The sequence below is a fragment of the Epinephelus fuscoguttatus genome, linkage group LG6 (genome assembly GCF_011397635.1).
Source record: "Epinephelus fuscoguttatus linkage group LG6, E.fuscoguttatus.final_Chr_v1".
Lineage (NCBI taxonomy): Eukaryota > Metazoa > Chordata > Actinopteri > Perciformes > Serranidae > Epinephelus > Epinephelus fuscoguttatus.
Window position 1 is genome coordinate 46,519,691 of NC_064757.1, and position 21,815 is coordinate 46,541,505.

General features: G+C 46.8%; 1 protein-coding gene across 1 annotated transcript; it reads left to right on the forward strand.

The window, feature by feature from the left end:
- Nucleotides 1-3,797: 3,797 nt before the first annotated feature.
- LOC125890868 (nucleus accumbens-associated protein 2-like) lies at nucleotides 3,798-20,333 on the forward strand. The gene is made up of 8 exons (XM_049579739.1): nucleotides 3,798-3,921; nucleotides 9,696-10,436; nucleotides 10,820-11,058; nucleotides 14,603-14,862; nucleotides 15,687-15,863; nucleotides 16,109-16,214; nucleotides 19,046-19,143; nucleotides 19,295-20,333. Exons 2-8 carry the CDS (start codon nucleotides 9,999-10,001, stop codon nucleotides 19,933-19,935), a joined length of 1,959 nt encoding a protein of 652 aa, XP_049435696.1. The 5' UTR covers nucleotides 3,798-3,921; nucleotides 9,696-9,998; the 3' UTR covers nucleotides 19,936-20,333.
- The last annotated feature ends 1,482 nt before the right edge of the window (nucleotides 20,334-21,815 follow it).

Genomic DNA, 21,815 nt, shown 5'->3' on the forward strand with positions numbered 1-21,815 from the left:
CCAATATCACAAATCACAATTTGCCTCACAGGGCTTTACAGCATACGACATCCCTCTGTCCTTATGACCCTCACAGCTGATCAGGAAAAACTCCCCAAAAAACCCTTTAACGGGGAAAAAATGGTAGAAACCTCAGGAAGAGCAACTGAGGAGGGATCCCTCTTCCAGGACGGATAGACGTGCAATAGATGTCGTACAGAACAGATCAGCATGACAAATTAACAGTAATCTGTATGACACAATGAGACAGAGAGAGAGAGAGAGAGAGAGAGAGAGAGAGAGATGCAGGTAATGACAGTAGCTTACAACAACATTATTGAAAGTAATATTATTATAGTTATAGTTCTGGTTACTGCAGTACAATATGTTGAAAGTATATATTAATATCTGGCAGTATACATGTGTGACAATAGTCATATGTGTATAATAACAGAAGAAGTATGACTAATGACTAATGATGGCAGCAGCAGCAGGAGGCATCTGGCAGGACCACGGCAGCAGCACAACCACACACGTCATGCTGTCCAGGCACCGCTGTGATATGAGTTAATCTGAGAGACAGTGGAGCACTGCTGTTTTGCATGCATTGGGAGTGACAACAGCTTTTTTTAACTGCCACTTCTTCTTTGTCTTCTTTTTAAATGGTGATTTGCAAACAGACGGTTACCACCAACATCTGACCGCTGTGTCTGCCCACACAGAAACCAAACTTACACCACAACATCACTGCAAGTTAGCTAACGTTAGCTACTCACATTATTGTTGGCGGTACCAAATCATCACAGACCCAACAAACATCACTGACGGCTTCTATTCAACAACAGTTTTGGTTCTTAGTGTAAAAACATGACAAACTAACATCTGTATAACACGGCGGTGTTCACTGTAGCCAGCTCAGGCTCCTTGTTGTCTTCAGCCGCCATGTCAGAAGATGAGACGTTTGCTACATCACAAAGATGGCGACCGGTGAGGGTGAGAAGTGTCCGTCATTCCACACAGGACTTTAGGACCTTTTGGGTGCATCAGTAGTACACTGTGTTTCCCTGTACTATGAACGCACTTAGCGCACTTGTGAACTCAGTGTTTAGTACAGAAGCATTACATTTAAAATACAATAAGTATTTTGGTAGCAATAACGTTAGCAAGCTAGGGTCAGCCAGCTAGCTATAACTAAGCAATGCTGCTTTGATCTGGTGTTGGTTGTTTGGTAACGTTAGTATTTTGCAAACAGTAAGCTAGCCAATTAACCCACTCAAGACGGTATTTTGCTATGTTAGCTAGCTAGCAATTTGTCTGCCTTAGAAAGCAAGCCACCATTAGCTAATATTAATCAGCTAAAACCACAATATCACAACATATTTAACGTCACTGTTCCATCCAGGATTTTTGATGGATTTACGAAGATCCCTTCGCCTCACTTCCTGCTATGCTACGATGCTACTTGGCAGGTCGGAGAGTGTACAGCAGTTCCAGGGACAGACCTCGGGAGCTGCTGTGACCCCTGAGCCCAGCTGGGTCCAGGGGTCACAGCGGGGTGGTGGCCAGTGGCAGCATAACTTACCAGCCAAAATAATACATGCCTAGACTGATGGTATAATGCACTTTACTTTGTTCTTCATTAACTCCATTGACCCAGATAAGAGTTAAACAGAAATTAAATGAACAGAAGATTAAAACAAAGTGCATTAACCTCACACAAAAAACTCAAAAATATTGGACAATTAGACTCAAATAAATGTAGTTAACTCCTCGTTGCCCTCCAGACTGTCGCTACACTCCATTAAATTCTCCCCGTTTGTCCTTATTACTTGTGTGTAATAATAATACTCTGTGTTGTTTATCTCCATCACCACACTGTTTACTTTTTTGGCAGTTTCCATCTGTACCCTTCATGTCTGCTGTCTACTTCAAAATAAAATCACCTCCATGTTCACGGAAAACAAAATAAAAGCAACATAATTACTTTACAAATGCAAATTTAACATGTTGGCTACTGAACATTGAGGTCGTTCAGAGGGAGCGGCCGGTTCAGCCTGAGTAACATCTTAAGTTTTCTGATCCAATAGAGTTGTGTGAGAAAGCTGCTCTTGATTGGTCAGAATTTCCATGTGGGAAAAATCCAGGAAGTAAAGCAAACGTTGAAGAAGAGTACACTTGCAAGATAAATGTGACACTTTCTAATGTCACAATGGAGGGACAACTACGCAGGTTGATTTTAGCGCTGCTCATCGTGGACTATATTGCTGTCATTGTTCATTTTAGTCAAAGCATACAGTTTGAAAACGAGGCAAACGCGGCTCCAACTAGAAAACAATGTTTTGATGCATTGGATGTGCTGAATGTGCATATTAAGGCAGTACAGGAGGAGGTGCACATTAATAATCCTCCAGGACTGTAACATGCTCATGTTTAACCCAAACAATGTGTCATGTGACTGCAGTCGCTTCACATCCAGGTCGCAACACCTTCTCACCACAAACCAACCGCACCAGAGTTCCTTTGGAACCGGACTGAGACCACCTCTTCAAGAAGGTCTCAGTCCGGTTGGTTTGGTGTGTTCACACCTGCACAAACGAACCGCACTGAGGGGGCAAACCAGCTGGAGTTAGACTGAACCGAACCAAACAGAGCAGGTGTGAAAGCAGCCAAAACTTCACGTGATTTGACCAGCGGAGTGTCAGGTGACATCATCAGCCGGCTTGAGTCGAGGTCAGACCAGCCTGTTCACACCGCTGACACTTTTCTCTGTGACGTTTTAAAACGGTGTCATCTCGTCATGAATCTTCGGTCTGAACTGGACTTTAGACGCCAAAGAGTCTCTGACAGAGTGTCAGTATTTGAGTTAGGAGTGACACCGGGTTGTTTTCTCGGCCCCGCCCAGGATATTTGCATATTGAGATCTGATCTCAGAGCAGCAGAACAGAGATAACAGGAACGTGTACCTGTGATCAGGTGACATGTTGAGACCAGGTGGAGGTGACAGAGCTCTGCAGACTGACAAACACACACACACACACACACATACACACACACAGCTGGCTGCTCAGCTACTGTACTGGTCCTTATTTAGCCTCACACCCCCCCTTCCCCCTTCCTCACCCATCCAACATCCACCCACCCGTCTCTCTGTCTTTAATATTGGATGGAGAACTTTAAATACAGACACCAAACCTGTCTGTCTGTCTGTCTGTCTGTCTGTGTGTTGGTGTACAGAGTCTCACTCCGTCCTGAAACTATTCTGAACTATATGTGATGATGGAAGCAAAAAGCTGCTGCTTTGTGTGTGTGTGTGTGTGTGTGTGTGTGTGTGCGCGCGCATGTGCGTGCGTGCGTGTGTGTGTGTATGTGTGTGTGCAGCCTGGCACACAGTCGCAGTATGCACACTATGTACTCGGCATGCCAACTCAGCCTCGGCACTGCAATGCAGCGCTGTGCATTTGGCCAAGTCATGCCACACACACATTCACACACACACACTGAGCACACACACACACACACACACACACACACAGTGTTATCAGAATGTGTGTGTGTGTGTGTGTGTGTGTGTGTGTGTGACTGTGTACACATGTGTAGGGAGTGTATTAATATTCAACCTTGCAGTGTGTCTGTAGCAGCAGATGATGCATGCTCTCCCTCTCTCGTCCTCTGCAGGGCAGTTAGCCGCATTAGCTCCCTCGCTGTCCTCAGATGACTCCTCCTCTTCCTCCCTCCTCCTCCTCCTCCTCCCCCTCCTCCTCCTCCTCCTCGGCTGTCTGCTGTGTCTCTACCTCCCCCCTCCTCACCCCCTCCCCCCCTCCTGTGACACACCAGACGATGCGTTGACTGAGCGGAGGAGAAGAAGAAAACCTCTCCCAGCCAGCCAGCCGTCCTGCCTGCTGCATGGAGGAGAAGCTGAGGAGGAAGAGGAGCAGAGAGGAGGTGAAGAGTGTCTCTGTGTACCTGTCTGTCTGCCTGTCTCATGTCTGTCCTCCTCTAAACTGTCTGTCTGTCTGTCTGTCCACTCTGAAACTGTTTCTTTTTCTTTTTTTAAACCGGCTGTGTGTCTCTTCATCTGTCCGTCTGTCTGTCTCTGCTCTCTGTCTGTCTGTTTACACTGTCGGCTGCCTGTCTGTCTGTCTGTCTGTCCCTCTGAGCTGTCTGTCTGTCTGTTCGCTGCGGCTGCACTGTAAACAACAATAACACTGAACTGAACTGAACTCTGAGACAGACTGAACTCACCTGGACTCTACTGGACTCTACTGTACTGTGGCTCAGGGCTGATCCAGGATCAGTGTGACTGACCGGCACAAAGTCTCTGTTTTCTGATGATGATGATGATGATGATGGTGCAGCTCTGTGTGTGTGTGTGTGTGTGTGTGTGTGTGTGCAGTCGTGATCTGTTTGTAGATGATGAAGTAAACGAGCTGCCGTCACGCTGATGTCGTCTCATGTACAGTAACAATGCTGCAGTGACTTCACGGGAGCGTCCTCGCACTCTGACACAGTCCCACACTTCCTCCCAGTGTGGAGGGGGAACTGGGAACCAGGTTGTCCCAGTTCAGAGTTGGGGAACTTTTAAAGCTGCTCTGTTGTTGTTTCATCATCATCCTCACTGTGACCTCGTCACATGTCCACGTTTGGTCATGGACTTTCCACGTCCACATATGACGTCCAAGGTACCCTGGGTGTGTTGGTTGTTGACGTTCTGGGACGCCGTGTCAACTTCAGCCTGTTACATGCATTGTCTGTTTTCAAAATACACTTCTGTTTTCACAGGAAATGTACAGTTTGCATACAGTCTCTTTCAAAATAAAAGCACAACACACACGTGGTTGGGTTTAGGAAAAAAGAACAGGGTTTGGCTTTCCAGACTTACAGGAAGTGAACACTGCTCACTCATGTGAAAGTTGATGGTCGTTGGACCCATACACCACCCCTCCCACATGTTCTTCTTGGACTTTATATATCTTATCTGCTTGCATTTTATTAAGGCTTAAAGTTACCATTAATTTAGTGTGTGTCCTCCTGACTGCTTGGTGCCTTTAAACAGTGACAGCGACCGGCTGCATATTGTGCCGACATAAAGGGCAGCTTTTTTCATCAGTGCCTGATGCCAGAAGTCACTGACCAAGCGCTGGGTTTTGATGACTTCAGAGTAAGGTTGGTTGTTCATGTGAGAGACGCCCAAACTGACAAACCTGCTGATATTTATTAACTCTCTTTTTTTGAGTGTTTGCTAATTGCTTGCTCATGAGGAATCAAGCTTTCAGAATCACTGTGGGATTATTTGTTTTGTGGGACAATTTGCTGTTTAACTTAATCAGTAAAGAATAGTCCTAATGGTGCTGTCCTGTATCTGTTAGATTTTATCAGAGCAGGAACATTAGAACTTTGTGAAATACGTGTTGTCTTTTTGAAGTTTAGAACAAACTTTGAATTTGTTAACAAGGTCTGACGTTTATTAAAGCAGACTGTAACCTAGACCGATATAGGATGTCATCATCTGCATAGAAATACACACTGCAGTGTTCTGTTGAAAAAGAAATATTACTCATCCATTCATCCATCCATCCATTAGGGTTAGGTAAAGATACTCGATATCTCTGGGCTCCTGAGACCTGAGCTTTTGTTCGGTACATATTTTAATTTCACTGAGCTGTTTGGGATCAGAAGAACCTGATAAGTAAAAAGCTAAACATTAGCTTTGATCAGGAAGTAGCTGTTTTTTTATATATAAAATAATGTCCTCATATGGGGACATTGGGTTTATTTTTATTAAGTATAAAACTGTTTATTTCAGTGTCTGAACACGGTGGTGCCAAAACTAAATTACTCAAAGTACAGCAGATTTAAAAGTCTGTTTTTGGTCATTTTGTAACTTTGTATGAATTTTCCTGTCTCCAGACTCCAAGCTAAGACTGTCCTTAACTTGTTACTGTTGCTAAAATTGGTCAAAGTTGTTGCCATATCAAAGTATAAGTAATTAATCATAAATAAACAAGTTCCAACCATTAAATCTGATCAGGTTTTGGACCTTGTTCATATCTGTGTCTGATTGGCTGCAGACTGACTTGGCAAAGACCGCTGCCATCTTGTTTTTACATGGATTAGTGTATTGTGCTCTTGCTGCCACTAGATGGCACAAAAAGTGTGCACAGGCAAGGACAACAGGTCTGAGTTAGACAGAATGAAGTATTAAAATGTGATGTCCTCGTGAGGACACAGGGTCACAGGAGGTTAAGGTGTGGACTGAAATAACTTTGTACAAAGAAGTATCAAAACTTCTCCAGTGAAAAGATACCTGCATTCAGTCTGTTTTGCATCAGGCATCTGGTCCTGGACCATCCCAACTCCCTACAGGCTCAGGAAACTTTCTGTTGCTGCCTTCTCCAGAGCCACTGTCCTCCCAGCAAATGCTCAGTTCAACATCTGCCTGGTTAGCATGAGCTAACACAGGAGCAGTGGCTAATATCAAGCACTGAGCTGTTTAACGGTCGCAAAAAAACCCCTCTCCAACACAGAAACGGCTCAGCTCTGTCATTAAACCCCTTAATAACTGTTAGGTAACGGTAGCCGTGTGATCTATCAGTTAGCCCTGTCACTGTATGTGTGCAGGCACAGAGCGATGGTATGACCCACCCTACTCTGCCCCTGATTAGTTTATCCTGACATTTTTACTCCATCTCCTCCCACTCCTCTGGCCTAAACCTTACCAATCCAACCAATGAAGGCAACAGTGACTAGCCAATCAGAGAGGGAATAGGGCGTTCACATCATGGATATCGAATAATGTACTCTGTTGGTATCAGTATCAATTTGAGGATGTTTGTACTGGTATCATAATTTTTAAAATGATACCCATCCATCCATCCATCCATCCAAGGCTAGGTCTCGGCAGCAGCAGCAGGCTAAACAAGTTATTCTATATATATATCTATCTATCTATCTATCTATATATCTATATATATATATAGATATATATATATAGATATATAGATATGTAGATAGATATATATATATATATAGATAACAGTAGAAGTATGACTAATGACTAATGATGGCAGCAGCAGCAGCAGGAGGCATCTGGCAGGACCACGGCAGCAGCACAACCACACACGTCACGCTGTCCAGGCACCGCTGTGATATGTTAGTGACATCCAGAATGGCCGAGTTAGCAAGATGCAGTAATAGAATACGAGAGAGAGAGAGAGAGAGAGAGAGAGAGAAGGTGCCTGGTGTATTATAGGGGGGTCCTCCGGCAGACTAGGCCTAAGTCAGCCTAACTAGGGGCTGGTACAGGGCAAGCCTGAGCCAGCCCTAACTATAAGCTTTATCAAAGAGGAAAGTCTTAAGTCTAGTCTTAAATGTGGAGACGGTGTGTGCCTCCCGGACCGTAACAGGAAGATGATTCCACAGGAGAGGAGCCTGATAGCTGAAGGCTCTGGCTCCTGATCTACTTTGAACCACCTCAACATGAAGGAGCAGTGGCTCGACGACGAGCCTTCTCTGAACTCCTCACCCCATCCCTAAGCCAAGCCATCCTATAGAGGAAACTCATTTTGGCCGCTTTCATCCGCGATCTCACTCCCTTGGTCACCCTCCAAAGCTCATGACCAGAGGTGAGGGTTGAATCAGCTGGTAAATTAAAAGCTTTGCCTTTAGGCTCAATTCCCTCCAAACCAGAATTGTCCAGTGCAACATCTGCCTCACTGCTGATGTGGTTCTCCTCCACCTGTCCACCTCATGCTCCATTGTCTCATCACTGGTAAACAGGACCTGGAGATCTAGAGTGACTCTGTCACTCTTCATTACTCAGCTGTCTTGGCCGACATCAGGGACAGGTTCTGTGGAATGGCACGCCAAGTAAATGGACTGCACTTGTATAGTACCTTTCTAGTCTTCTGGCCACTCAAAGTGCTTTTACACTACAACTCACATTCACCCATTCACACACTGGTAGCCGAGGCTCCTATTCATTCCTACTCACACACTGATGGAACGGCCATCAGCAGCAATATAGGGTTCAGTATGTTGTTCAAGGATGCTTCAAAATGTAGACTTGAGGAGCCAGGGATCGAACCGCTGATCCTCTGAACAACCCATTCTACCTCCTGAGCCACAGCCACCCCAAGTCCCATATTTAAAAAAGGGTACCGGAGGGCCCAATTACTGGGATATGTTCAGCCTTCCAGGAAGGTTTATTCCAGGGTGCTGGACAGGAGGCTACCACCAATAGTTTGACCTCAGATCCAGGAGGAGCAATCCAGATTCTTTTCTGGTTGTAGAATCGTGGACCAGCACTTAATTCTCGCAGGGCTGCTGGAGGGGTCATGGGAGTTTGCCCATCCAGTCTTCATGTGTTTTGTGGACTTGGAGAAAGCTTACAACTGCGTCCGCCAGGGAGTCCTGTTGGGGGTCCTGCAGGAATACTGGGTGCTATGAGCCATCCAGTCCCTGCATTACTGGAGTGAGAACTGTGTCAACAGGAAGTCAAACATGTTTTCAGTGGGCATTGGCCTCAGCAGGTTGACCCTTGTTTGTGATTCTGATCATGATATTCATGTATGGGATAGGTGATGTAGAGCAGTGGTTCCCAACTGGTGGGGCACAGTCCAAAATTGGGTCACGGGTCAATTCTGAATGGACTGCAAGTGACTCACAACAAGTTGAAGTACAGTGAATTTCCAGCACAGAGTTTTTATTTTGAAGTATCATTTCCTGTTGTAAGGTAAGTGACTAAGAGACAGCTACTTGACAGAGACAGAAAACTAGCTTGACGACATGGCCAAACTCAAGTATGACACTAAGTATTTAACCATGCGGACCTTGAACTGATGACTGAGGAGAAATCTGGACCAGTTGGGAACTGCTGCTGCAGAGGGAGGGAAAGAGTCCGCTCAAATATTCTGACAGGAAAATGATGAACGCTACATTATCCCTCCATTCAGAGGGATAATTAATAATTCAAAGAATGTAACTTAAAACATCAGAGCTCTGAAAATGTTTGACAGTAACATCGAGCTGCTGCTACAAAACACAGGAAGCTGCCTGAGGTGAACTCAGCCAAAGATAGTCTTTGTATGGTCACATGAACTCATACATGTGGGCGTGTTCCAATTTGTGAGGTAGTTATCGAGCTCTTTGTGAGACGTTTTACTGGACTGGACATTATGAGATAAAAAATAAAGAGGAAATAGAACGTATGCACACATCACAGACAAGATAATAATGAGGTGATGTCATGGTGACTGCGACTGATGATCTTATATGTGACTCTGCGTTCGGTTGCTTCATTCCTCAGTTCAGAGATGAATGTTGAGGTGAATGATGAGCAGTCAGACTGAAAACTGTCACACGTGATAATTACATGTTTTCTTCTCAGAGATGGTGTGAGTTTATGAGATTATAATTCACAGACACAGACAGGAGAATTTTTTCTATCAGAGATGAACCCAAAAATCTTAAACATGTTGAGTCGAACTGTATTTTATATATTTTTCATTCTATGTCTTGTAAAGTAGATTTGAATATTTATAACTGACACAGTGAAATAAAGAGAAGAGGAGGAGAGGTGGAGGGAAGAGAGGAGAAGCTGAGAGGTGTCAGAGCGTCTCAGGTGTGATTGTTATTTTCTCAGTTTGTTCTGCAGGTAGATGAGAAGGTGTGAAAGCATCCTCTAAACCTCTCCTCCCTCCTCCCTCCTCCTGCTGTAGCTGTTCGTGTACTGAGTTGACCTCCATCCTGATGATCTTCAATCTCAACCTGCCTGTCTTGCACTGACTCAACACCTCAGACCTCAACAACCCCCTCCTCCCTCAGCTCTGACCTCACTTACTCTCACCACAACATGGATCTGAAACGTTTTGGAGGCAACATCTGCAGGATCCCTGACACTTAAACTCACTGAACCGACCCCCCCTCCTCTTCCTCCGTCAGTCCAACTCTGGCTGGTCAGGACCGTCTCCTCCAAGCCGTCACTTTCTGTCCCGTCCTCCCCTGGACCGACGGCGTCCACCATGTCGGAGGGCCTGCTGCAGGTGGAGATCCCGGACTTTGGCAGCAGCGTGCTGGGGAGCCTGAATGAGCAGCGGCTGCTGGGTCACTACTGCGACGTCTCCATCCTGGTGCAGGGTCAGGCCTTCAAGGCGCACAGGGCCGTCCTCGCTGCCTCCTCGCTCTACTTCAGAGACCTATTCAGCTCTGCAGCCGACTCTTCATCCTCCTCCTCCTCTTCCCAGGCGGTATTTGAGCTGCCGTCCTCTGTGACGCCGACATGTTTCCAGCAGATTCTGTCCTTCTGCTACACGGGGCGCCTCAGTATGGCTGCCAGTGAGCAGCTGGTGCTCATGTACACCGCCGGATACCTCCAGATCCAGAACATCGTGGAGCGAGGCATGGAGCTGATGATGATGAAGGCTTCGTCCTCCTCCTCACCTCTATGCTGCGACTCACAGGTGGGTTTGGCCATGCCACACAGCTGCATTTAGACCAAGTTAATCCAGGTTGTTACAATTTGTGCAATTCAGATAGGGCAAAAAAAAAAAGAAAACTAAAATCAGTCTTAGAGTGTGATAATAGCAACATCTAGTGGACAATAGAGGAACTGCAGCTCATTGCTGAAGCTGATGATTGGTCGGAACATTCTCTAGCCACACCTCAAGCAGTGATGTCACAATTGTTTTTTTTACCTTTCCTGTCAAAAATGGAGCCAATGCTTTAATAAGCAGTTCATGACGAGGGTTGATTTATTATTGACAGTGATATGAATCTTGAAGATAAGTGTCTGCACTCTGTTATTAGCATCTCTTTTCATTTAAACTAACTTGATGAATTACAGACAACCTCAACGGACGAGCTTGCGGGCTTCGACACCCCGATGGTCCAGCAGCAGCAGCACAGCGCACCCCAGCTGCAGCAGGCTAGTCCAGACCAGCCATCCCTGAGCCCAGAGGAGCTGCTGCTGGCTGTTAGCAGGATCAAACAAGAGAGAGCCGATACTCCTCCCGCTGAGGAGAATGGAGGAGCAGCAGGAGGAGCAGCAGGAGCAGTAGGTGGAGGAGGGGGAGAGGAGGCCAGGTGAGGATGAATTTCACATGAGGTCTGTCTGATTATTTTGGGGCTTCCCAGAGTCCTTGAGCAATGGTTTCCAATCTTTTAGGCCTCATTTCAACTGCATGGTGTGACTCGACTCACTTTTGGTACCAGGTCCTTTTGTCCACTGCATATAGCACCTTGTCAGTGTACAAACGATTCTCAGCTGATTGCCATGACGACATGCGTGAAACTGCCACAAAATCACCTTTGTTGTGCCACTTGCTGAATCCTTTCATCAGCAAACAAATAGAGGAACATCTGTACTTCTTCAGATGACCATGGTGTAGTTTTGCGGGCTGCCATTTTTTAAAATTTGAGTTGAGTGATGAGAAAAATTGTGGTCCCCACTGACAGTAGTTAGGCTATTTAAAGTGGTGGGTTTATGCAGGATGTCCCATGTTGTATAATGAAGATTCTCTCTTACAATCAGTGGAAGGCAGTGTTTTAACTTCACCTAATGGCTCACCTTGCTAGGATCCTTGACCACGGTGGTACCAAAAGAAAAACAAAAAAACATACCACCAGGTACTGTCTACAACGTATAACAATGGAAACCCAAAGAAGAGTGAGTCCAGTCGAGCTGAGCAGCATCATACAGTGGCAATGAGGCCTTTTTCTTGTGATCCCTCAAAAAAGCAAAGATTACTTATAGACCCTCTTCACTATATGTAAATCTCTACCAGCTCTGATCAGTTCAATCAAACAGACTTGGTTATACTTCAGTCTTCAACTGTTCAGGTAGAGAGTCTTGACTTCAAGCCCAAATTATAGTTTTGAAAGCCCATGCCACGTGTCCATTTGTGGACAACTACCCAATCCAAATGCAACCCTTTCCCTATGACTTCGCCCTTACCCCTTTGTTTTGTGTGTTTATGTTTCGGGGTGTCCTGATTTTTGCTGAGATAGTGGGGTAGAGTATCCTGACTCTTGTTGGGATAGAGGGGTAGTGTCCTGATTCTTGTTGGGATAGAGGGACAGAGTGTCCTGATTCTTGTTGGGATAGAGGGGTAGGATGTCCTGATTCTTGTTGGGATCGAGTGGTAAGGTGTCCCGATTCTTGTTGGGGTAGAGGGGCAGAGTGTCCTGATTCTTGCTGAGACAGAGGGGTAGGGTGTCCTGATTCTTGTAGGGATTGAGGTTTAGGGTGTATTGATCCTTGTTAGGATAGAGGCGTAGGGTGTCCTGATCCTTGTAGGGATTGAGGCGTAGGGTGTCCTAATCCTTGTCAGGATAGAGGGGTAGGGTGTCCTGATCCTTGTAGGGATTGAGGTGTAAGGTGTCCTGATTCTTGTAGGGATTGAGGCGTAAGGTGTCCTGATTCTTGTAGGGATTGAGGCGTAAGGTGTCCTGATTCTTGTAGGGATTGAGGCGTAAGGTGTCATGATTTTTGTAGGAATTGAGGCATACGGTATCCTGATTTTTGTAGGGACTGAGGTTTAGAGTGTATTGATCCTTGTCGGGATAGAGGGGTAGGGTGTCCTGATCCTTGTTGGGATTGAGGCATAGGGTGTCCTGATTTTTGTAGGGATTGAGGCATATGGTATCCTGATTTTTGTAGGGATTGAGGTTTAGGGTGTATTGATCCTTGTCGGGATAGAGGGGTAGGGTGTCCTGATCCTTGTAGGGATTGAGGCGTAGGGTGTCCTGATCCTCATCAGGATAGAGGCGTAGGGTGTCCTGATTCTTTTAGGGATTGAGGTTTAGGGTGTATTGATCCTTGTCGAGATAGAGGGATAGGGTGTCCTGATCCTTGTAGGGGTTGAGGCGTAGGGTGTCCTGATCCTTGTAGGGATTGAGGCGTAAGGTGTCCTGATCCTTGTAGGGATTGAGGCATAGGGTGTCCTGATCCTCATCAGGATAGAGGGGTAGGGTGTCCTGATTCTTTTAGGGATTGAGGTTTAGGGTGTATTGATCCTTGTCGAGATAGAGGGGTAGGGTGTCCTGATCCTTGTAGGGGTTGAGGCGTAGGGTGTCCTGATCCTTGTAGGGAGTGAGGCGTAAGGTGTCCTGATCCTTGTCGGGATAGAGAGGTAGGGTGTCCTGATCCTTGTTGGGATAGAGGGGTAGAGGGTCCTGATTCTTTTAGGGATTGAGGCGTAAGGTGTCCTGATCCTCATCGGGATAGAGTGGTAGGGTGACCTGATCCTTGTAGGGATTGTGGCGTAGGGTGTCCTGATTTTTGTAGGGATTGAGGTTTAGGGTGTATTGATCCTTGTCGGGATAGAGGGGTAGGGTGTCCTGATCCTTGTCGGGATAGAGGCGTAGGGTGTCCTGATTCTTGTAGGGATTGAGGCGTAGGGTGTCCTGATTCTTTTAGGGACTGAGGTTTAGGGTGTATTGATCCTCATCGGGATAGAGGGGTAGGGTGTACTGATCCTTGTTGGGATAGAGGGGTAGAGGGTCCTGATCCTTGTAGGGATTGAGGCGTAATGTGTCCTGATCCTTGTAGGGACTGAGGCGTAAGGTGTCCTGATCCTTTTAGGGATTGAGGCGTAAGGTGTCCTGATCCTCATCGGGATAGAGTGGTAGGGTGTCCTGATCCTTGTTGGGATAGAGGGGTAGAGGGTCCTGATCCTTGTAGGGACTGAGGCGTAAGGTGTCCTGATCCTTTTAGGGATTGAGGCATAGGGTGTCCTGATTTTTGTAGGGATTGAGGCATATGGTATCCTGATCCTTGTTGGGATAGAGGGGTAGGGTGTCCTGATCCTCATCGGGATAGAGTGGTAGGGTGTCCTGATCCTTGTTGGGATAGAGGGGTAGAGGGTCCTGATCCTTGTCGGGATAGAGAGGTAGGGTGTCCTGATCCTTGTAGGGATTGAGGCGTAAGGTGTCCTGATCCTCATCGGGATAGAGTGGTAGGGTGTCCTGATCCTTGTTGGGATAGAGGGGTAGAGGGTCCTGATCCTTGTTGGGATAGAGGGGTAGAGGGTCCTGATCCTTGTTGGGATAGAGGGGTAGAGGGTCCTGATCCTTATAGGGACTGAGGCGTAGGGTGTCCTGATTCTTGTAGGGACTGAGGCGTAAGGTGCCCTGATTCTTGTCAGGATAGAAGGGTAGGGTATCCTGATTCCTGTTGGGATAGAGGGGTAGGGTATAGTGCTTGGGCTACATTACCTCCCAAATGGAAAATTTAATTAAAATCCAGCAGCGAAGTTGCTGCATTTGTTAGCACTTCTCCATTATCAGTGCCGACTGACAGGGTAGGAGTGCAGGTTGCTAACGTCAGCCACCACTAGTGGCCAGGTTATGAGCAGTGTTTGTTTTATTTGATGACTTGTTTGATTAATTAATAGCATGAAACTTCAGTTCTGAAAGTTATACCTCAGCCTTTAGACCGAATATAATCTGAACCCTGCCTGACTCTGGTCCTGGGTCTTGCCTCCATAAAGTACTCATTATAAAGCTAGAAGATGCTTTAACTATTTCTTGTTGTATAATAAATTATTCCTACATCAAAAGAAAACCTGCTAAACACTGGACATCATCTGTCTCCTCCTGGTCTTACTAGTCATTGTTCTGTCCTCAGAGTGGACGTTTCTGGGGACCTCCAGACCTCCAGGAACAGCGCTCTGTGTTACATGGGCGCAGGTGGTGGTTTGGTCCCGGGCCTGCAGTCCTACCTGCTTGCAAATGGTGGTCGCTCCAGTCCGGGAGGCTCCAGCCTTCCCACTGACTCCCCTCCCTCCCACCCCGCCACCGAGGAGGAGCTGGAGGAGGATTACTATGGGAGCACCGCCCACTCTGGACTCTACCAACACATCTACGGACATCCTGGAAACCCCTACAGTAGGTTACATCATGGTCACCTCCACCACATGAGCTATGGTTATTGAACTGGTTCTGTTTCCTCTGTAGGGTGTCTGGGCTTAGCTTTAGGAGGCAAGGAGCTCAGAAAACTGGAGGGAGCTTGGAGTAGAGCTGCTGCTCCTTCGCGTCGAAAGGGGTCAGTTTAGGTGGTCAGGGCATCTGATTAGGATGTCCCCTGGGCACCTCCTGTTAGAGGTGTTCCGGACATATCCAGCTGATAGGAGGCCCCAAGGAAGACCCAGAACACACTGGAGGGATTATATATCTCTGGTCTGCTTGAAAGCATCGCTGGGAGAGGGGTGTGTGGGATGCTTTGTTCAGCCTGCTGTCCCCGAGATGTGACCTCGGATAAGCTAATGAAAAGGGATGGATGGATGGTCTCAGTCTCTAGTTTCAACTCTTCGGTGCAGCATGATGTTTATTTTATAAGTTATGGTCCCATTTAGAGTCAAATAGACCATAAACCAGGGAAGGCTTGAAGGCAGGGCTAACTAGTGATCAACAAGTCACTACCGTTGTGACCTATCAACCAGTATAGAGGCATAGCAATGCCTATCCTCCACAGCTCCTCCCTCTCATCTAAATATAGTCACCTCTGGCTCCAAGTATCCAAGATGGCGAAGGCCAGAATGCGGAACTCGAAGCTTTGAAACAAGAGTCCACATACAATAGGTGACATCACTTTGGCTACTTCCTCTTCTTTTATACATTTTATGGTTTCAACACTTCGCAAGTTCACTTTGTTTGTCATTAGACTTCCTGGTTATGCTAAACACCCCTCTTTCTGTTTCTTATTGAACCAGTCCAAGAGAAGATGGAGATGCTCTCCCTCCCATTGGCTAACGAGCGTCGGCCCTGCGTGCTCGTTGGGCGGGACAACATGGCCCTCCCTGCCAGCCTGATCAGTCAGATCGGGTATCGCTGCCACCCGTCGCTCTACACTGAGGGAGACCCGGGAGAGAAGGTGGAGCTGGTGGCCGGTAAGACAACAGAACACCTGTCCGGGTGTAGACGCAGAGTAATTTACACAATGAACAGTGAATGCAGACGCAGCTTCCTGTCAAGTCTGTCACCATGGTAACAGGATTGTTAAGAAGGTCATTAAAAACAAAACTGTCTGGAAGGGCTGACATTAGTGTGTGTGTGTGTGTGTGTGTGTGTGTGTGTGTGTGTGTGTGTGTGTGTGTGTTTGTGTGCGTGTGTGGGTTTGTGTGTGTGTGTTCAGGTTCAGGTGTGTTCATGACTCGAGGTCAGCTGATGAACTGTCACCTGTGTGCCGGAGTCAAGCACAAGGTGCTGCTCAGGAGGCTGCTGGCTACATTCTTCGACAGGTGAGTTTTTCCTGATCAGCTGTGAGGGTCATAAGGACAGAGGGATGTCGTATGCTGTAAAGCCCTGTGAGGCAAATTGTGATTTGTGATATTGGGCTTCATAAATAAAATTGATTGATTGATTTATCAATCTCTGTGAGTCTAGAAAGAGGCACATCCTGGACATGGCTAGCTTAGCTTAGCATAAAGACTGGGAGCAGAGGGAAACTGTTAGCCTTGTCATCTTCAAAGCTCTGAAATAACAACCCCCCAGGAACCGCGCCAGGCTTTGAAGCCAATTTTTGTAGCAGCGAAAGATTGAATTAAACCGTCATGTGAGGTCTCTGGGCTCGATAAAACTTTTTCCCATTGACTTATATTATGAAAGAAATGTCTATAAATCAGTGGATACGATTTTTTGAGTATCACAACTCCTGCATACTCAGTTGTCGTAAGTCTCCAGTGTGCCTTCTTTATGGGCCCCATAATGCATAAGATCCCAGTAATTTTATCATGGAAATAGAGTGAGAATTTTGGCTTCATGCACCACTAAGCAACTTTCATTGGAATGAACAGGACCCTGCCTTCAACGCTTTATCCAGGTCTCTTTATACATCCACATGAAGTACGCTGCACCAACACCTGTGAAGCTCATGTTCAGGCTCAGAGAAAGGTTTATACTTTCTGATTGAATATTGTTTATGTCAGTGAGGGTGTATAGACGCTGTACAGACGTCACACCACTTTAAATTAAAGACAGCATGGATGGAAGACCACAACACATACAGTATACATCAGTATTTTTCTACCATTAGAATAAACAGGTTTTTCATTGTAATCGTCCAAACTGAAAATGACACATCCAGGGAAACACTGGAAGACAACAAGTTGCTGCAGCGGAGTATGTTTGAATGCAAACTGTTCTAAGCAGTGTCTAAAAGTGTCAAACACAAATCAGCTTCACTATAACTCGCAGCATTCACAGACAAACACTTGTCTTTATCTGGACACATTTTCCAAACAAATACAACATGCTAACATTATTAGCACAAGCCTATGGCATTTTACATTGTATGAATTAGCCTAGCAGCTAGCAGAGATTTGCTCTGCTCATATTTCAGCCAGGATAAATCACACACAGTGTGTGGAGGCTTTATTGTCTTCACAATTTATTGTTTCTTATCTGTGAAATTAAAGTAAATCAAAGCTTTGTTTCCACTGAGGGAAATGGTTTCAGCTCACAGAGACAGACAGGAGGTCTGCGGCACTGTGATTTGTGGTTACATTTCTGGGGAGGTGCACGTCAGGCTGCAGCGTAGGGTACAGCGCAGGTACAGTGTCAATTCAACGCGGAGGTATTAATTCCACCATATACAACCTTCTGTGGTTATATCAGTAACCTAGACCCCCTGGAATACCCCGCATTAGGATAGAAGAAGGTTTGTATGTACAACACTGGGTTCTTGTGTACACAGTCCCCATGTGCAGTCAGCATATTTGTAGGAACTAATTTTGTCAGTTAAAGTTAATTTTGCTTGTAGTAGCCTGACACACATTAACCAGTGAAAAAGAGGCCTTTTCTTGTAGTCCGGTGCTCCACTGACTCAGTGTAAGGAAACTATAAAAGAAGGAAAGGTGATGTCAGTGACAGGGTTGGAGGAGTCAGACTTTGGTGTCAGTTTCATTAGAGTCAAATCAAACTATAACCATCATATCTCTTTTGTTCTCTGTCGTCCTTCCACCACATTAAAAACACACATGATATGATGCTTACTGATGTTTTCTACCTGAACGCGCACTTAATTTTCCTTGTTACTGATCTCTAAACAGATCATGTCTCTGTCCAGCAGAGGCTGGGCTGCAGCTGAGGGACATTTACTTCCCTTCTTTGAGTTAGCTTCTAGTGGCTAACAGCTGCTATTTTTCTTCTCTGAGTTAGCTACTAAGTGCTGCTAGCTGCTGTTTAAATCTCCTGCGGTGGGTCGCACATGTAACATGTTTTCAAAACGTCACACCCGCCATTATCCCATCCTGTCAGCTGTTTGCTTCAGCGTTGTTACTACCTTCGTTCCCGTTCAGAGGCGAGACAACTTTGTGATCATACCTTACATACAGAATGGTGACGTGGAACAATAGCTTGATATTCGCACCTTGACCAGGAAGTGTAAAAGTGGCTAATGTCTCCGCAATTTGTGGACATTTTCTGTTGCTGTTATTCTTCTTTGAATTAGCTGCTAACTGCTAATAGATGCTGAACAGAGCGTTCTGTTACTACCTAAATTAACAAAACATTAAGTTAATCACATGTTCACTCCGCTGGGCCGTCTGGTGCGGTGCAGTCCAGCGGTCCAGATATTAGAATGCGCTTTGGCACTCGGCGTGCTGAAGACACGGGCGTGGGTCGCATACATAACACTTCACGAGGTGGAATAACAGCATAACATTCCCGTCCTAAACCGGAAGTGTAAAGGGTCTAATGAGACCTGTAAGTGGGTCCTGATTGTGATTGATCTGTGTAGCACAGATATGGGCAGTGACTCATCAGCAAGCTGTTATCTAAACATGTTGAATGATGGAGGCATCATCAGACATCCTGTGACATCATCAGACATCCTGTGACATCATCAGACACCCTGTGACATCATCAAACATCATCAGACATCCTGTGACATCATCAGACACCCTGTGACATCAGACTGTGTTAGATATTCCAGAACATTCTGACACTCAGCAGCTTCCTTCACATCCAGCTGCTGTTTTACATAACTGCTCCGTCACATTGTCTCGGGGGGGGGGGGGGTCTAATCTAAAGCTCAGTATAGGTGCTGATTGGGCTGTTATGGTATCCATAGAAACACTCTGGCCAATAGCTGTGGGACAGGGATCCGCTCCTCCACCAATGATCCAAGCCGAAAGCCCCTGGACAACCGAGTGTTAAACACCGTCAAACGTAAGACACACACACACACACACACACACACACACACACACACACACAGAGTCTGACTCATGGATTTACATCTTGTTACTGCAGTTCGATGATACTGAGACGTTTCTCTCCTTTTCTTCTCACTCCTCCTCCTCCTCTTCCTCCTCCTCAGTTTACTGTCAGAACTTCGCTCCTAACTTTAAGGAGAGTGAGATGAACGTCATTGCTGCCGACATGTGCACCAATGCCCGGAGAGTACGTAAACGCTGGCTTCCTAAGATCCAGTCCCTCCTCCCCGACAGTCTCCCCGCCTCCTCCCACCCCCGCAAAGCTAAGAGGGGAGGAGCATCAGGAGGAGGAGGTCAGGGAGGAGATGCGGCGGTACAGCCCAGCGGCAGCCCCTTCGAGCTGGACCTGCGGCAGCTCAGCGCCTCCTACCTCGGCTTGGAGGCCCCGCTGTACAGCGAGCGACGCGAGAGGGAGGCGGTGGGGGAGCGGGAGAGGGAGAAGGAGGCCCCTGCCGCCCTGCTGCCTCACCTGCAGTTCGCCGGGTCCCGTGGAGGAGGAGCAGTAGGAGGAGGAGCCGGCGGCGGGCAGGCGGAGGAGGCGCTGATGGGAGGCGAGGCTGACGGAGGAGGGAGGCTACAGACTGAACAACCCCCGGACCTCCCCCTCTCTCTGTCCTCCTCTGCTTCTTCCTCCTCCTCTTCCTCCTCACACCCCTCCCCTCAGCCTGCAGAGCCCGCCCCTCCTCAGAGGGGATTGGCCGACACAGAAGAGAGGGGGGCGGAGCCTCTGGAAGACAGCCAATAAGCTTTCTATCGCATCTGCCTACCTGTATGTAAATAACACAATAGCTACCTGTCCCCCACCTGTCTGTCTGTCTGTCTGTCTGTCTCTCTGTCTGTCTGTCTGTCTGTCTGTTTGTCTCTCTGTCTGTCCCCTACCTCACTACCTGTCCACCTGTCTACCTCTCTGACCCCAGTCTGTCCACCTTTCTGTCTGACCTACCTCTGTCTGTCTGTCTGTCTGTCTGTCTGTTTGCTCCTCTAACTGTCTGTCTGTCTGTCTGTCTGTCTGTCTGCTCGGCTCAGCTGCATGTTAACAGCCTCCTGCAGTCCAGCACACAGGCCCATAGCAACAGGACTGATGATGATGATGATGATGATGATGATGATAATACTCACTCTAATAAAGCTTCTTGATAATCAGACGCTGTTTCCTGAGTGATGTTTCCTGCAGCGCCCCCCTCAGGACCGAGGTGCTCGATCAAACCAAAATATCGATAAACGATGTTTTCATCCTGACGATCGATCTGGTGTCAGCTGGATCAATAACGGGAAATGATTGAACCAGGGCTGCCCCTCCCTAAACGTAGAACACACACTGTGTGTAGGGCCTCATCTTCCATGGGGGGCCACATTTTGCACAAGGACGCAATGGATGCGCATATGCGCTACCGTGAGGCGCGCGTAGAATCAACTCATGGAAGGAGAGAAGAGACCTGTGATCTGACCGCACATGCGTCGCTGCAATGATTGACAGCACTGGACACCTGACCAATCAGAGGGGTGCGCCGGCAGGTGAAGAGTTGTCGACATGTTGTCCAAAAGAGCCTCGGGAATATGTGCGGGGCCAGGAGGTCGGACGCTCCCCAGAGAGGGGAGAGGAAGAAATAAAGCTAAATAAGATGAAAATAGAAAATAAAAATAAAATAAAATTTCACTTAGGGCCCCAGTTTGGTCAGGGGCAGACCTGGATTCAACTGTCCACACACAGAGATGGGCAGTAACGTGTTAAGTAGGATTTATACTCGTCTGGCAAACCTGATGCACAAGGCCTACACCACTGTGAGCATTTACACCTGTGTGGTGGTGTGTCTGTGTCACTCTGCAGTTACACCTCCAAAACACTAGATGGCAGCAGGGCTGATAAGTTTAGTTGATTCAAAACAAACGTTGAACACATTAAACACACATTACAGAAAGAAAGATGACAGAAACTCTGCTGCTGCAGGAAGTCGGACTAAAACGCTTTCAACTGTGAAAAACACGTCCTCAGATCTCTACTCTGAAACACCAACGACAAACTGAAGCTCCAGGAAAAACACCTCACCAAAGGTGAGCCCTCCTCGACCGCAGAGGTCAGCTGTAGCTCTGCACTGGTTTAACAACCACAACTGGATTTTACTGGTGGACAGCTGCAGACACAGAGAGGTGATGAAGCTGGTGGTTGGATATGTGCTGGATGAAATGTTGCTCCATGAGTGACTCTCCGACACTGTCCACACATTCCAACTTCAACAAGACAATCGTATGGTCACTGCTTACAGTACAGTACTCGTACAGCACTCAGTCCGTTTCCATGACGACAGAGGAAACAGATTTATATAAACCCCTGTAAACATGTCAGTGCAGTGGCGTGCACAGGCTTTTTGAAGGGCAGGGGCGAAAAGGAAAAAAAGGGCACATACAGTGCGTTCTCGCCACTGAAGAGGGCACTAAGCTCTGCGTGTTTTCAAGGGCACTTTAGACATGTTTATATGTTATACAAAAGGCACATTAAACAGCCTTAAAACAGACTAACTAGACAGACTACTCAAGTTAGTTTGTAGTTAGGATCAGCATCCACGAGAACTGTGTAGATTCAGTGTTGGACTGTGAAGAACACACAGAGACATGGATGTATGAAGG